Raw genomic sequence first — 14,778 nt, forward strand, 5'->3', positions numbered from 1 at the left:
GAATCCGGATCGCCCCCTCACTGCTTGCAGCACTAATTAGGCAGGAGCTGTGCAGCCCAATTCACTGCTGATCCAGAGCCATGTGGGAACTTCCAGGAATAAGGTATCCACTTCCAACATCCATCCTGCTTTGCCCTCCACAGCAAGGTGAGTTTTATCACTGTCCGTGGCCTCTCACTGTCATCTCACTGCCTCAACCTCAACCTCCTGCTCACGTCCGATCTAAGCCTGTTGATGAAATTAAACTTTAGGCACCTTTCCTTTGTGGACTACAGTGCTCAGAGATTACAAAGAGATCTTGCTCAATTGTGCCAGTTGGCTGAGGATCGTAGACGGAATTTAATTTGGATAAAGGTGAGGTATCACATTTTGGTAATACAAACAAGGACTCACACAGTTCATGGTAAGGCCCTGGCTAGTGTTGCAGAACAGACAGACCTCTGGGATTCAGGTACATAATTCTTTGAAATGTGCATCACAGGTAGACAGGGTGGTGAAGCTGGCGTTTTGCCTGCTAGGCTTTATTGCTCAGACTTCTAAGTACAAGGACTTGGGAAGTCACGTTGAGGTTGTATAGGACACTGGCAAGGCCACTCGTGGAATGCTGTGTGCAGTTCCGGGTCACCCTGTTATAGGAAGGATAGGATTACACAGGAGTGGGCTCAGACAAGATTTACCAGGATGCTACCAGGAATGGGGGGTTTGAGATATAAAAACTGACTGGGAAGAATGGAACATTTTTAGCTGGAGTGCAAGAGGTTGAAGTTTATAACTTTATTGAAGTTTATAAAATCGTGAGAGGAATAGAGGAGGTGAACGTCGAGGATCTTTTCTGTAGGGTGGGGGAGTTTAAAACTAGGCGGTGTATTTTCAAGGTGAGGGGGAAAGGTTTAAAAAGGACACAAGGGGCAACTTTTTTCACACAGAGAGTAGTTCGTGAATCGCTCGAGGAAGCGATGGATGCAGCTTCAGCTTCAAAGTTTAAAACACATTTGGATAAGCTCATGAATGAAAGGGATTTGGGCCAGGAGCAAGCAGATGGGACTAGTTTGGTTTGGGAACATGGTCAGAGTGGATTGGTTGGACTGAAGTGTCTGTTTCCAGGCTGTATGACTCATTCCCCTTGTATATGTGCTCTGTCATTTAATTCATCCTAGTTAGCAGCTTGACTTTCTTTTAAAAAAATACAACCTTTGAAGACAAAGTAATCAAAAATAGACAAAATGTTTTTATCTTATATTCTACATCTTTTGATATGGTAACAACCTCTCCGTTCTTTTAACTAAAAAAAAGTTTCAACACAAAACAACCTGAACAAAAAATACTTTTATTCCATCTATTCTTATAGCTCCTCACGCGGCCAGGCACCCCTCTTCAATCATTTCTTTGAACAAGACTTTTATATTTGCGGAACAGTCTGACCTTGCGGCTACTCATACTATTTTGAAAATCTCTGTTCTTTCTAACATTTCCTTCATCCGAACAAGATCAATCGAAACGTCAGCTTTCCAGCTCCTAAGATGCTGCTTGGCCTGCTGTGTTCATCCAGCTTCACACTTCGTTATCTCAGATTCGCCAGCATCTGCAGTTCCCATTATCTCAAGATCAATCCTCAATCTCTTCTTCATGACACGAACGTACATTGTCCTAAATAGAACAATTATCCACATAACATTGTATGAACAACTTATTTCTCAAATTGTCTTTACATAAAATTTCCTTCAGAATATTAAACAAGTACACCTCCATCTATAGTAGGAACTGCAGATGCTGGAGAATCCGAGATAACAAGGTGTAGAGCTGGATGAACACAGCAGGCCAAGCAGCATCAGAGGAGCAGGAAGGCTGATGTTTTGGGCCTAGACCCTTCTTCAGAAATTCTGAAGAATTCATTTCTGAAGAAGGGCCCAGACCTGAAACGTCAGCCTTCCTGCTCCTCTGATATTGCTTGGCCTGCTGTGTTCTTCCAGCTCTACACCTTGTTATCTTACACCTCCACATATATTGCTTGCACAAAGCGGGTATTTCAGCAGCTAAGATCATAAAATGTGAGGCTGGATGAACACAGCAGGCCAAGCAGCATCTCAGGAGCACAAAAGCTGACGTTTCGGGCCTAGACCCTTCATCAGAGAGGGGGATGGGGAGAGGGAACTGGAATAAATAGGGAGAGAGGGGGAGGCGGACCGAAGATGGAGAGTAAAGAAGATAGGTGGAGAGAGTATAGGTGGGGAGGTAGGGAGGGGATAGGTCAGTCCAGGGAAGACGGACAGGTCAAGGAGGTGGGATGAGGTTAGTAGGTAGCTGGGGGTGCGGCTTGGGGTGGGAGGAAGGGATGGGTGAGAGGAAGAACCGGTTAGGGAGGCAGAGACAGGTTGGACTGGTTTTAGGATGCAGTGGGTGGGGGGGAAGAGCTGGGCTGGTTGTGTGGTGCAGTCGGGGGAGGGGACGAACTAGGCTGGTTTAGGGATGCAGTAGGGGAAGGGGAGATTTTGAAACTGGTGAAGTCCACATTGATACCATATGGCTGCAGGGTTCCCAGGCGGAATATGAGTTGCTGTTCCTGCAACCTTCGGGTGGCATCATTGTGGCAGTGCAGGAGGCCCATGATGGACATGTCATCTGGAGATTGGGAGGGGGAGTGGAAATGGTTTGCGACTGGGAGGTGCAGTTGTTTGTTGCGAACTGAGCGGAGGTGTTCTGCAAAGCGGTCCCCAAGCCTCCGCTTGGTTTCCCCAATGTAGAGGAAGCCGCACCGGGTACAGTGGATGCAGTATACCACATTGGCAGATGTGCAGGTGAACCTCTGCTTAATGTGGAATGTCATCTTGGGGCCTGCGATAGGGGTGAGGGAGGAGGTGTGGGGACAAGTGTAGCATTTCCTGCGGTTGCAGGGGAAGGTGCCGGGTGTGGTGGGGTTGGAGGGCAGTGTGGAGCGAACAAGGGAGTCACGGAGAGAGTGGTCTCTCCGGAAAGCAGACAGGGGAGGAGATGGAAAAATGTCTTGGGTGGTGGGGTCGGATTGTAAATGGCAGAAGTGTCGGAGGATGATGCGTTGTATCCGGAGGTTGGTGGGGTGGTGTGTGAGAATGAGGGGGATCCTCTTAGGGCGGTTGTGGCGGGGGCGGGGTGTGAGGGATGTGTTGCGGGAAATACGGGAGACGCGGTCAAGGGCGTTCTCGATCACTGTGGGGGGAAAGTTGCGGTCCTTAAAGAACTTGGACATCTGGGATGTGCAGGAGTGGAATGTCTTATCGTGGGAGCAGATGCAGCGGAGGCGGAGGAATTGGGAATAGGGGATGGAATTTTTGCAGGAGGGTGGGTGGGAGGAGGTGTATTCTAGGTAGCTGTGGGAGTCGGTGGACTTGAAATGGACATCAGTTACAAGCTGGTTGCCTGAGATGGAGACTGAGAGGTCCAGGAAGGTGAGGGATGTGCTGGAGATGGCCCAGGTGAACTGAAGGTTGGGGTGGAAGGTGTTGGTGAATTGGATGAACTGTTCGAGCTCCTCTGGGGAGCAAGAGGCGGCGCCGATACAGTCATCAATGTACCGGAGGAAGAGGTGGGGTTTGGGGCCTGTGTAGGTGCGGAAGAGGGACTGTTCCACGTAACCTACAAAGAGGCAGGCATAGCTGGGGCCCATGCGGGTGCCCATGGCCACCCCCTTAGTCAGTAGGAAGTGGGAGGAGTCAAAAGAGAAGTTGTTAAGTGTGAGGACGAGTTGAGCTAGGTGGATGAGAGTGTCGGTGGAGGGGGACTGGTCGGGCCTGCGGGACAGGAAGAAGTGGAGGGCCTTGAGGCCATCTCCGTGCGGAATGCAGGTGTACAGGGACTGGACGTCCATGGTGAATATGAGGGGTTGGGGGCCAGGGAATTGGAAGTCGTGGAGGAGGTGGAGGGCGTGGGTGGTGTCACGGACGTAGGTGGGGAGTTCCTGGACCAAAGGGGAGAAAATGGAGTCCAGATAGGTGGAGATGAGTTCGGTGGGGCAGGAGCAGGCTGAGACGATGGGTCGACCAGGGCAGGCAGGTTTGTGGATTTTGGGAAGGAGATAGAAACGGGCCGTGCGGGGTTGGGGAACAATGAGGTTGGAGGCTGTGCGTGGGAGGTCCCCTGAGGTGATGAGGTCGTGAATGGTGTTGGAGATGATTCCACTCCCATTCCACTCCCGCATCTGCTCCCACGATCAGACATTCCACTCCCGCACATCCCAGATGTCCAAGTTCTTTAAGGACCGCAACTTTCCCCCCACAGTGATCGAGAACGCCCTTGACCGCGTCTCCCGTATTTCCCGCAACACATCCCTCACACCCCGCCCCCGCCACAACCGCCCCAAGAGGATCCCCCTCGTTCTCACACACCACCCCACCAACCTCCGGATACAACGCATCATCCTCCGACACTTCCGCCATTTACAATCCGACCCCACCACCCAAGACATTTTTCCATCCCCTCCCCTGTCTGCTTTCCGGAGAGACCACTCTCTCCGTGACTCCCTTGTTCGCTCCACACTGCCCTCCAACCCCACCACACCCGGCACCTTCCCCTGCAACCGCAGGAAATGCTACACTTGTCCCCACACCTCCTCCCTCACCCCTATCGCAGGCCCCAAGATGACATTCCACATTAAGCAGAGGTTCACCTGCACATCTGCCAATGTGGTATACTGCATCCACTGTACCCGGTGCGGCTTCCTCTACATTGGGGAAACCAAGCGGAGGCTTGGGGACCGCTTTGCAGAACACCTCCGCTCAGTTCGCAACAAACAACTGCACCTCCCAGTCGCAAACCATTTCCACTCCCCCTCCCATTCTCCAGATGACATGTCCATCATGGGCCTCCTGCACTGCCACAATGATGCCACCCGAAGGTTGCAGGAACAGCAACTCATATTCCGCTTGGGAACCCTGCAGCCATATGGTATCAATGTGGACTTCACCAGTTTCAAAATCTCCCCTTCCCCTACTGCATCCCTAAACCAGCCTAGTTCGTCCCCTCCCCTGACTGCACCACACAACCAGCCCAGCTCTTCCCCCCCACCCACTGCATCCCAAAACCAGTCCAACCTGTCTCTGCCTCCCTAACCGGTTCTTCCTCTCACCCATCCCTTCCTCCCACCCCAAGCCGCACCCCCAGCTACCTACTAACCTCATCCCACCTCCTTGACCTGTCCGTCTTCCCTGGACTGACCTATCCCCTCCCTACCTCCCCACCTATACTCTCTCCACCTATCTTCTTTACTCTCCATCTTCGGTCTGCCTCCCCCTCTCTCCCTATTTATTCCAGTTCCCTCTCCCCATCCCCCTCTCCGATGAAGGGTCTAGGCCCGAAACGTCAGCTTTTGTGCTCCTGAGATGCTGCTTGGCCTGCTGTGTTCATCTAGCCTCACGTTTTATGATCTTGGAATTCTCCAGCATCTGCAGTTCCCATTATCTCTGATTTCAGCAGCTAAGGTGCTTTTAATGAATTTTTTTTTAGATTCCATGGTCAATGGGTAACATTTAGTATTCTTTCCCATCAAGTATATGACAGACACTGTCATATGAGAATACCTATCGAGAAGTCCAGCCTGTGCAACATCATGAAGAAGGGCTAGGATTTTTTTTTAATCTTCCAAAGCTGGGAATGTTAGTGTGTATTTTTTGGAATTTAATATCTTTATCTGATTCTGATATTTCTTCGATAGTAGCATGTTCCGCATACATCTTAACTAGCTTTGAATCTAGCCTGAGTGCAGGACCAATTTAACTGTCCAATCAAACTTATTATCTGGTCTAACATCACAACGTGTGGAGCTGGATGAACACAGCAGGCCAAGCGGCATCTTAGGAGCACAAAAGCTGACTTTTCGGGCCTAGACCCTTCATCAGAGAGCCCCTCTGATGAAGGGTCTAGGCCCGAAACGTCAGCTTTTGTGCTCCTAAGATGTTGCTTGGCCTGCTGTGTTCATCCAGCTCCACACTTTGTTATCTTGGATCCTCCAGCATCTGCAGTTCCCATTATCTCTTATTATCTGGTCTGCTTCTTCACTGATAATCCTTCTGAGAGGATCTGGCTCAATATATTGGAATGCTATTAGCACTTTCCAAGTAAAAATGTTAATCCAAAATACTTCTTATATATTCTGCTTGATGCCTCAGTACACAGGCATATTTAAGGCCTCCAAGACCTGATTGCTAATCTTTTAAATTTCCTTTATATTTTATCTCCCCACAGATCATCAATGTGAAACATAAAGGAGTCTGTGAATTTTTGTTTCTCATACTAATTGAAGTTTGCTTTAAGCTAAACGCAATCCACATTCAACAACACAGACTCAGCTGAGAAATATCATACCATCACTGCATCACTCAAATCAAATACTTATTTAATTCCCATTGCCCTTTCTCTAAATAAACAGTGTCGAAATGTCACCTATTTCACTGTTAGGTAATCAGACTGTAGGAGGTTTTCTGAGTGGCTTCTATCTCTCCTTCTATGCCACTGTTATCGTCTCTATCTTCTTTCATTACTTTTATCTGGGCCTGCAAATCTATCTACGTTTTAATCTGCTAAACCTACCAGCACCTCCTCTCTCACTCTGTTAATTTCTTATAATATTTTTCACCCTGACATCTACATCTGTGTTATCCTTTACTGTTGTGAAGACCAACTCAAAGTATCTATTGAGGATTATGCTAACATCTTCTGGGGCCACACACAGATTACCTTTCAGTCCCTACTCTTTCCTTAGATAGTCTCTTGTTCTTTTTAATTTTATTTTTAAAAATCCTTTGTGTTTTCCTTTATTCTACTTGCCAGTGCTTTCAAATGCATTCTCTTGGCTCTCGTAATTTCTTTTTGAAGCCTCCCAGCACTTTTTATATCCCTTTAGGCTCTGCTGTATTAACCTTCAGTATCTGTCATAAGTTTCTCTTTCTTTCTTAATCTTAACCTTTATGCCTCTATCATCCCAGGTCCTCTGAACATGATCCTATTATTTGTCTTTACAGGAACCTATTTACACTGTTTTCTTGCTATTTCGCCTTCGAATGCTTCCTGCTGCTCTGACACAGATTTATCTGAAAGTAGCTGCTTCCTACTGAGCCAACTTGTATCTTAGTAACTTAGTCTCTTCCCAGTTTAGAACTTTTATTCCTGCCCCATCCTTATCCTTTTCCATACCTATCCTAAATCTAACTGAATTATGATCACAATCTCCAAAAATGCCTTCCTATCACAGAATCGCCACAGTGTGGAAGCAGGCCATTCCACCCATCAAGCCCACACTGACCCTCCGAACAGCATCCCACCCACACCCACACCCCTACCCTATCCCTGTAATACTGCATTTTCCATGGCTAACTCATCTAATCTACACATCCCTGGGCACTATGGTCAATTTAGCATGGCCAATCCACCTCGATATTAAAAGATATCGCCTCAACTTCATCTGCAGTTGCCTACTGAATAGACAACAACAGGAGTACACAGTACGCCCTAACACACTGCCCTACATCAAGAGCATATCTGAACTGACAACAAGACTCCTAAGGCCACGAGGAATTATGGTGGCACACAGCCACAGCCACTCTACAACAAACACTCACAAAGATTAAAGACCCCATTCCCACAACAGGCAGAACCAACGTAGTTTACAAAACACCACTCAACGACTGCCACAAATATTACTTCGGACAGACAGGGAGGAAACTAGCTATCAGAACATCAGCTAGCAGCAAAATGGCACAACAAGGTCTCCCTAATATTGGCACACTCAGAAACAAAGGCCATCAGTTTAGCTGGGATAACGTAACCATAGCAGGACAAGCCAAACGTAGACACACATGGGAATTTCTACAGGCATCGTTCTCCACCCCGAATACAATCAACAAACATATAAAATTGGACCCCATATACAAACCCATACAGAATGAAACCAGAAATGTTACTACTCACCGTAACGGACCGGACAGTATAAATTCCGAGCTCATCTGAGGCTCCACTGATGATGCCACCTAGCATGGTGATGAAATCTTTGAATGAAAACAAGCCAGCTCAGCAAGCAAGTCAACAACCTGAGCTACAGAGCTTTGCATCCATCTATGCTTCACACCTTTGTTATTATGGGAGGAACCCAGAGCACCCGGAGGAAACCCACGGAGACATGGGGAGAATGTGCAAACTCCACACAGGCAGTCACCCGAGGCTGGAATCGAACCCGGGTCCCTGGTGCTGTGAGGCTGCAGTGCTAACCACTGAGCCACCTCATTGTTATGCATTCCACTTATCCAGGCTCATTTCCTAATATTACATCTAGAAGCTCCCCCTCCCCCATTGGACGTTCTACATATTGGCTAAAAAAGTTCTCCTGGGTACAAATTGAGAATTTTGTTCCCTTTCTACCTTGCATTCAATCTATTGCAGTCAATACTTGAGTGATTGAAATCCACTATAATTACTCTTCCACTTTGCAGCATTTAGCACAGGCCAGCAGTTTAACAGGGTGTTGAACTCAAGGTCCAGTATGTAGAACTATATTCCGTGGCTGAGCTGTAAACATGTCCTTTTTTATTGCTACCTCACTGGTAGATTGGTTCTAGGAGAAACCTCTGAGGACAAGCTGCTTTGTAAATTAAGAGATAATGTTGTTTACTGCCTCTTAATAAAGGAGATTGTAACTTATTTAATTACTGTATATTAGAGTTTACGATGCATCAATATTATATGTCACAGTGAGTCGCACTCACTAGGCCTGGATTTACATACGATGTTTCTGATCTCGGGTCAGCTGTGGGCAAAAATGAAAGCTTCAGCGTTTAGATTTCTGTTCAGAAACAGAATGTCATTCTCAAATGTACCTGGGAGGCAGGTCAGAGGTTAGCCGTTGTTTGTATTTCTGAACATAGTTTAAGCTGTGAAATTTGCAGAGTGACGGAGCATTCCTGAGTAGAACATTTTATGAAGTTGATATATTTGCTGCTCTTCTTTAAGAATCTAATTGATGGTAAAGACCCGAAGTCTGGCTTTCAATCACCACCCAAGTGGGTTCTTAAAAACAGCGCAACTTTCCCCCCATGGTGATCGAGAACGCCCTTGACCGCGTCTCCCGCATTTCCCGCGACACATCCCTCACACCCCGCCCCCGCCACAACCGCCCCAAGAGGATCCCCCTCGTTCTCACACACCACCCTACCAACCTCCGGATACAACGCATTATCCTCCGACACTTCCGCCATTTACAATCCGACCCCACCACCCAAGACATTTTTCCATCTCCTCCCCTGTCTGCTTTCCGGAGAGACCACTCTCTCCGTGACTCCCTTGTTCGCTCCACACTGCCCTCCAACCCCACCACACCCGGCACCTTCCCCTGCAACCGCAGGAAATGCTACACTTGTCCCCACACCTCCTCCCTCACCCCCATCCCAGGCCCCAAGATGACATTCCACATTAAGCAGAGGTTCACCTGCACATCTGCCAATGTGGTATACTGCATCCACTGTACCCGGTGCGGCTTCCTCTACATTGGGGACACCAAGCGGAGGCTTGGGGACCGCTTTGCAGAACACCTCCGCTCAGTTCGCAACAAACAACTGCACCTCCCAGTCGCAAACCATTTCCACTCCCCCTTCCATTCTCTTGATGACATGTCCATCATGGGCCTCCTGCACTGCCACAATGATGCCACCCGAAGGTTGCAGGAACAGCAACTCATATTCCGCCTGGGAACCCTGCAGCCATATGGTATCAATGTGGACTTCACCAGTTTCAAAATCTCCCCTTCCCCAACTGCCTCCCTAAACCAGCCCAGTTCATCCCCTCCCCCCACTGCACCACACAACCAGCCCAGCTCTTCCCCCCCACCCACTGCATCCCAAAACCAGTCCAACCTGTCTCTGCCTCCCTAACCGGTTCTTCCTCTCACCCATCCCTTCCTCCCACCCCAAGCCGCACCCCCAGCTACCTACTAACCTCATCCCACCTCCTTGACCTGTCCGTCTTCCCTGGACTGACCTATCCCCTCCCTACCTCCCCACCTACACTCTCTCCACCTATCATCTTTTCTCTCCATCTTCGGTCCACCTCCCCCTCTCTCCCTATTTATTTCAGAACCCTCTCCCCATCCCCCTCTCTGATGAAGGGTCTAGGCCCGAAACGTCAGCTTTTGTGCTCCTGAGATGCTGCTTGGCCTGCTGTGTTCATCCAGCCTCACATTTTATTATCTTAAAAACAGCTATCAGTTTTTCAATGGGTGTCTAAACCTCCCTTAATGCACAGCAATGGGAACCAGCCAGGTATAGAATGAAGGCCACCTCTCATTAATTCGCTCCTCTCTTTACAGGAGGTCCTGGGGCCTTTCTCCTTCATTCTTTTTGTCGTAAGCTGCTTTTTGGCTTCGCTCTTCACGTTTTACGTCCTTCCTGAAACGAAGGGGAAAACGCTTCTTCAGATCAACGAGGAGTTTAACAATCTGCGCATCGCACGGAAGGGAATGTGGTCCATCTTCCGAAAAAGGCCGGCTGTTCCAAACCAGACCGAGACTTTATCGACCCGAGCGTGAGCAGGGAAGAGGCGAACAGCCCCGGGCCGGCACCGTTTTCACAAAACGCCCTAACTGCTTGCTTTCATGAACCATGTATTTCTCACCAGGAAACCTTCTACAGCTTGTTTCTTGTTTCATGTCAGGCAGTGCCTTCTGCAAAACTGTCCGAATCAACACCGTAAGTGAACCATCAGCATTAAAACGAAACAGTTTTACAACTATCGTCACCAAAGCATTCAATAAAATGAATCTTATACGCCAGATTTATTACAAATTGTTACATCATTGCACCCAGAGACCCCATTCCTTTCTAGACTGTTGCTCTAGAGCCAGGAGTTGACTAATCAAATAATGCACAATGACTTTCCAATGGGAGGCAATAGTTCCCACAGTATTAGGTCTCTTGATGGAATTCTGCAGGAAAAGTGCCATGTCTACGTCTGGGGGATCACTGATAAAACTTACAATTCATTGGACTGAAGTCAGGGGTATTATGAACTCGAAGCCAGTGGGATCTGCAGGACAGTCAGTTCTGTTTGAGAGAACTCAGAGAGAGTTTATGGGGCACAACATTGAACTGTACTCCACTCAAAATTGTTCCTTCACATTTTCATAGAAATTGTCCGTGGTTACTTAGCTTTTATTAATAGAGGGATCGAGTTCCGGAACCAAGAGGTTATGCTGCAGCTGTACAAAACTCTGGTGCGGCTGCACTTGGAGTATTGTGTACAGTTCTGGTCACCGCATTATAAGAAGGATGTGGAAGCTTTGGAAAGGGTGCAGAGGAGATTTACTAGGATGTTGCCGGGTATGGAGGGAAGGTCTTACGAGGAAAGGCTGAGGGACTTGAGGCTGTTTTCATTAGAGAGAAGAAGGTTGAGAGGTGACTTAATTGAAACATATAAAATAATCAGAGGGTTAGATAGGGTGGATAGGGAGAGCCTTTTTCCTCGGATGGTGACGGCGAGCACGAGGGGGCATAGCTTTAAATTGAGGGGTGAAAGATATAGGACAGATGTCAGAGGTAGTTTCTTTACTCAGAGTAGTAAGGGAATGGAACGCTTTGCCTGCAACGGTAGTAGATTCGCCAACTTTAGGTAAATTTAAGTCGTCATTGGACAAGCATATGGACGTACATGGAATAGTGTAGGTTAGATGGGCTTGAGATCGGTATGACAGGTCGGCACAACATCAAGGGCCGAAGGGCCTGTACTGTGCTGTAATGTTCTATGTTCTATGTTACATTGTGTGTCAATGATCCCTGCAGCAAAATAGCTATGCACAAGGCCCTGCCAACACTGAACCTCACGCAGAGCAGGAAAGTTGACGTTTTGGGTGAGGACCCTTCTTCAGAAATTACACATGACATTTCAACACTTCTGAAATGACCCGAAATGTCAACTTTCCTGCTCCTCTGATGCTGTCTGGCCTGCTGTGTTCCTCCAGCTCCACACTGTGTTATCTCTAACTCCAGCATCACCAGTTCTTACTATCTCTGAACTTCACATGTCCTTTACACAGAACCACAAGCTTCAGACCAAACATTAACTTTGTTTATCCCTCCACAGATTTCCAGTATTTAGCTTTTATTTCGGCTTCAGGGAGCTCTTCATCAGAGACAGTTTCAGATCTGTCACCCAGCTCAGTCCTGAAGGAGGTTGGTTTGAGGAAATGAGATGCATTCTGATCACCGCTGTCTCCCCTGAAGAGATAAAGCAAACTAGAATAAGGGCACTTGAGGGAGAGGGACACGGTGGGAGATGAGAAGATACAAGCAGTATTTCAGAGAGAAAAAAATTGGGAGGGAGATAGCGAAGGTCTCCTAAGTGTTAAATTCAGTTAAAATCCTGTTCCGATTGCTGCCGGGATATTACCGATGGGTGTTAGGGAGCTACACCACATGGTGAAATTTCCTGGCAGCATCGTGCATGTTCAGCGAGTCAAGTAATCTTTGTGTTTAGGACCTGGGCCTCGGCCTCAAAAAGGGCCCCGTCTGAAGCAAGGCTCACCCCTTCCTCACTCCCCCAACCCCCAACCTGCTTTCCAGACTGATTAGGAGGGCAGGCAGAAGACGGGGGTCAGCGAACAGGAATTGGAAGGATGGAGTGGTGGCCACTGCTAGGACTATGGCATAGCCTGTAGAGGGAGCCAGCAACAAGGACTGAGAGTGTATGGGTATGTGTGTGTGTGTGTGTGTGTGTGTGTGTATATATGTGCGTGTGTGTTTATGGGTATGGGTGTGTGTATGTGTGTCTGTGTGTGTGTATGTAATTGTGTGTATGGGTGTGTGTGTGTATATGTAGGGGTGTGTGCATGTGTGTATGTGTGTGTGTGTATGCATGTGTGTATGGGTGCGTGTGTGTTTATGGGTATGGGTGTGTATGGGTGTATGTGTGTGTGTTTGGGTGTGTGTGTGTATGTGTGTGTGCATGTGCGTATATGTGTGTGCCTATGAGTGTGTGCATGTGTGTATGTGTGTGTATATGTGTATGGGTGTATGTATGGGTGTGTATACGTGTATGGATGTGTGTATATGTGTGTTTTTATATGTGTATATGTATATGTTTGTGTGTATATGTGTACGGGTGTGCGTATATATGTATGTGTGTGTGCATATGTGTGTGTCGGAGTGTGTTCATATGTGTATGTGTGTTTATATACGTGTATAGGCATGTGTATGGTTGTGGAGACATGTAAGTGTGTCTACATGCGTGTATGTATCTGTGTATGTGAATGTATGTATGTGTTTGTGTGTATATGTGTATGGGTGTGTGTACATGTTTGTGTGTATATGTGTATGGGTGTGTATATATGTGTATAGGTGTATGTATGTATATGTGTCTGTGTATGTGTGTGTGTATATGGGTGTGTGTATACGTGTGTGTATATGAGTGTGTGTATGGGTGTGTGTATCTGTGTGTATGTATATGTGTGTGTGTATGTGCATGTGTATATGTATCTGTGTGTATACGTGTGTATGTGTGTGTGTGTATAGGTGTGCGTGTGTGTATATGGGTGTGTGTGCATAGGTGTGTGTGTATGTGTGCATATGGGTGTGTGTGCATAGGTGTGTGTGTGTATGGGTGTGTGTGCATTGCTGTGTGTGTGCGTGGGAGGGTGTGGTGGTACAGGTCTGTGGGTGTGTATATAGGGGTGTGTGTATGGGGGTGTGTTATGTGCGTGTTTCTGTATGTGTATGGGCATGTATGCATGTGCATATGGGTCTGTATATGTATTTGTATGTGTATATGGATATGTGTATTTATGGATGTGTGTGTGTGTATGTTTGGAAATACTTTTTGATTTGATTTATTATTGTCACATGTAACTAGGTACAGTGGAAGTTTTGTTTTGCATGCAGTACAGGCAGATCAGACCATATGCAGTGCATTAGCGTAGTAGAATAGAGCGAAGAAAAGAATTTTGCAGCTGCAGAGGTGGTCTAAGAGTGAGATCAGCATTAAATTGTGTGAAGGAACAAATTACTGAAGATACTAGAATCTGTAAAGAAAACAACATCCATGGTGAGAGAACAAGCTAACATTTCAAGTCTACATAACTCTTCAACAGAGTCAAAGTGAAGTGTGGAGGTGACAGCATTTATGCTACAGTTTGGGGGGGGGGTGGGGTCGTTGGGGTAGTGGTTGCAGAGTGCTGTTGGAGAAAGGGTGTTGATAGTTCAGCTTAAGTGAACTCGATATTAAGTCCAGAAAGCTGAAAAGTGCCTAGTGTGAAGATGAGATGTTGTTCCTCGAGTTTGTGGTGTGATTCACTGGAACACTGCAGCATGTCAAGAATAGACATGTGGACATTTAAATTGTGGGTGTATGTCAACGTGTGTGTGTGTGTATAGGGATGACCCAGCAGATGCAGAGATGATAAAGTCTGGATGTGTGTGTGTGTGTATTTGTGTGTGTGTGCATGTATATGTATGTGTATGTATATGTGTGTGTGCATGTATACATGTGTGCGCGTGTATGTGTGTCTGTGTATATGTGTGTTTGCGTGTATATGCGCGTGCATGTATATGTGTGTGCGTGTATATGTGTGTTTGTATATGTGTGCGTGTATATGTGCGTGTGCATGTATATGTCTGTGCGTGTGTATGTGTGCGTGTATATGTGTGCGCATGTATATGTGTCGCGTGTATGTGTGCGTGTATATGTTTGTGTATTAATGTGTGCATGTACATGTGTGTGTATACGTGTGTGCATGTATATGTGTGCATGTATATGTGTGTGTATGTGTGCATGTAT

General features: G+C 47.1%; 1 protein-coding gene and 1 long non-coding RNA gene across 4 annotated transcripts in view; one reads left to right on the forward strand and one right to left on the reverse strand.

Annotated features, from left to right (window-relative positions):
* The window catches only part of LOC125464316 (solute carrier family 2, facilitated glucose transporter member 11-like), a 67,075-nt gene extending 56,286 nt beyond the window's left edge, over positions 1-10,789 (forward strand). For all 3 annotated transcript variants that reach the window (XM_059655117.1, XM_059655119.1, XM_059655118.1), the window contains one exon: positions 10,322-10,789. In XM_059655117.1, coding sequence (XP_059511100.1) covers positions 10,322-10,540 — 219 coding nt within the window. In that variant the 3' untranslated portion in view covers positions 10,541-10,789. The remainder of the gene's footprint in view (positions 1-10,321) is intronic.
* On the reverse strand, positions 1,254-10,524 carry LOC132211004 (uncharacterized). The gene is made up of 3 exons (XR_009447284.1): positions 10,293-10,524; positions 7,936-8,012; positions 1,254-1,647 (listed from the first exon to the last, which is right to left on the reverse strand). It is a non-coding gene; the product is annotated as an uncharacterized LOC132211004 (long non-coding RNA).
* Positions 10,790-14,778: the final 3,989 nt, after the last annotated feature.

Source organism: Stegostoma tigrinum, chromosome 26 (assembly GCF_030684315.1).
Source record: "Stegostoma tigrinum isolate sSteTig4 chromosome 26, sSteTig4.hap1, whole genome shotgun sequence".
In the NCBI taxonomy this organism is placed as follows: domain Eukaryota; kingdom Metazoa; phylum Chordata; class Chondrichthyes; order Orectolobiformes; family Stegostomatidae; genus Stegostoma; species Stegostoma tigrinum.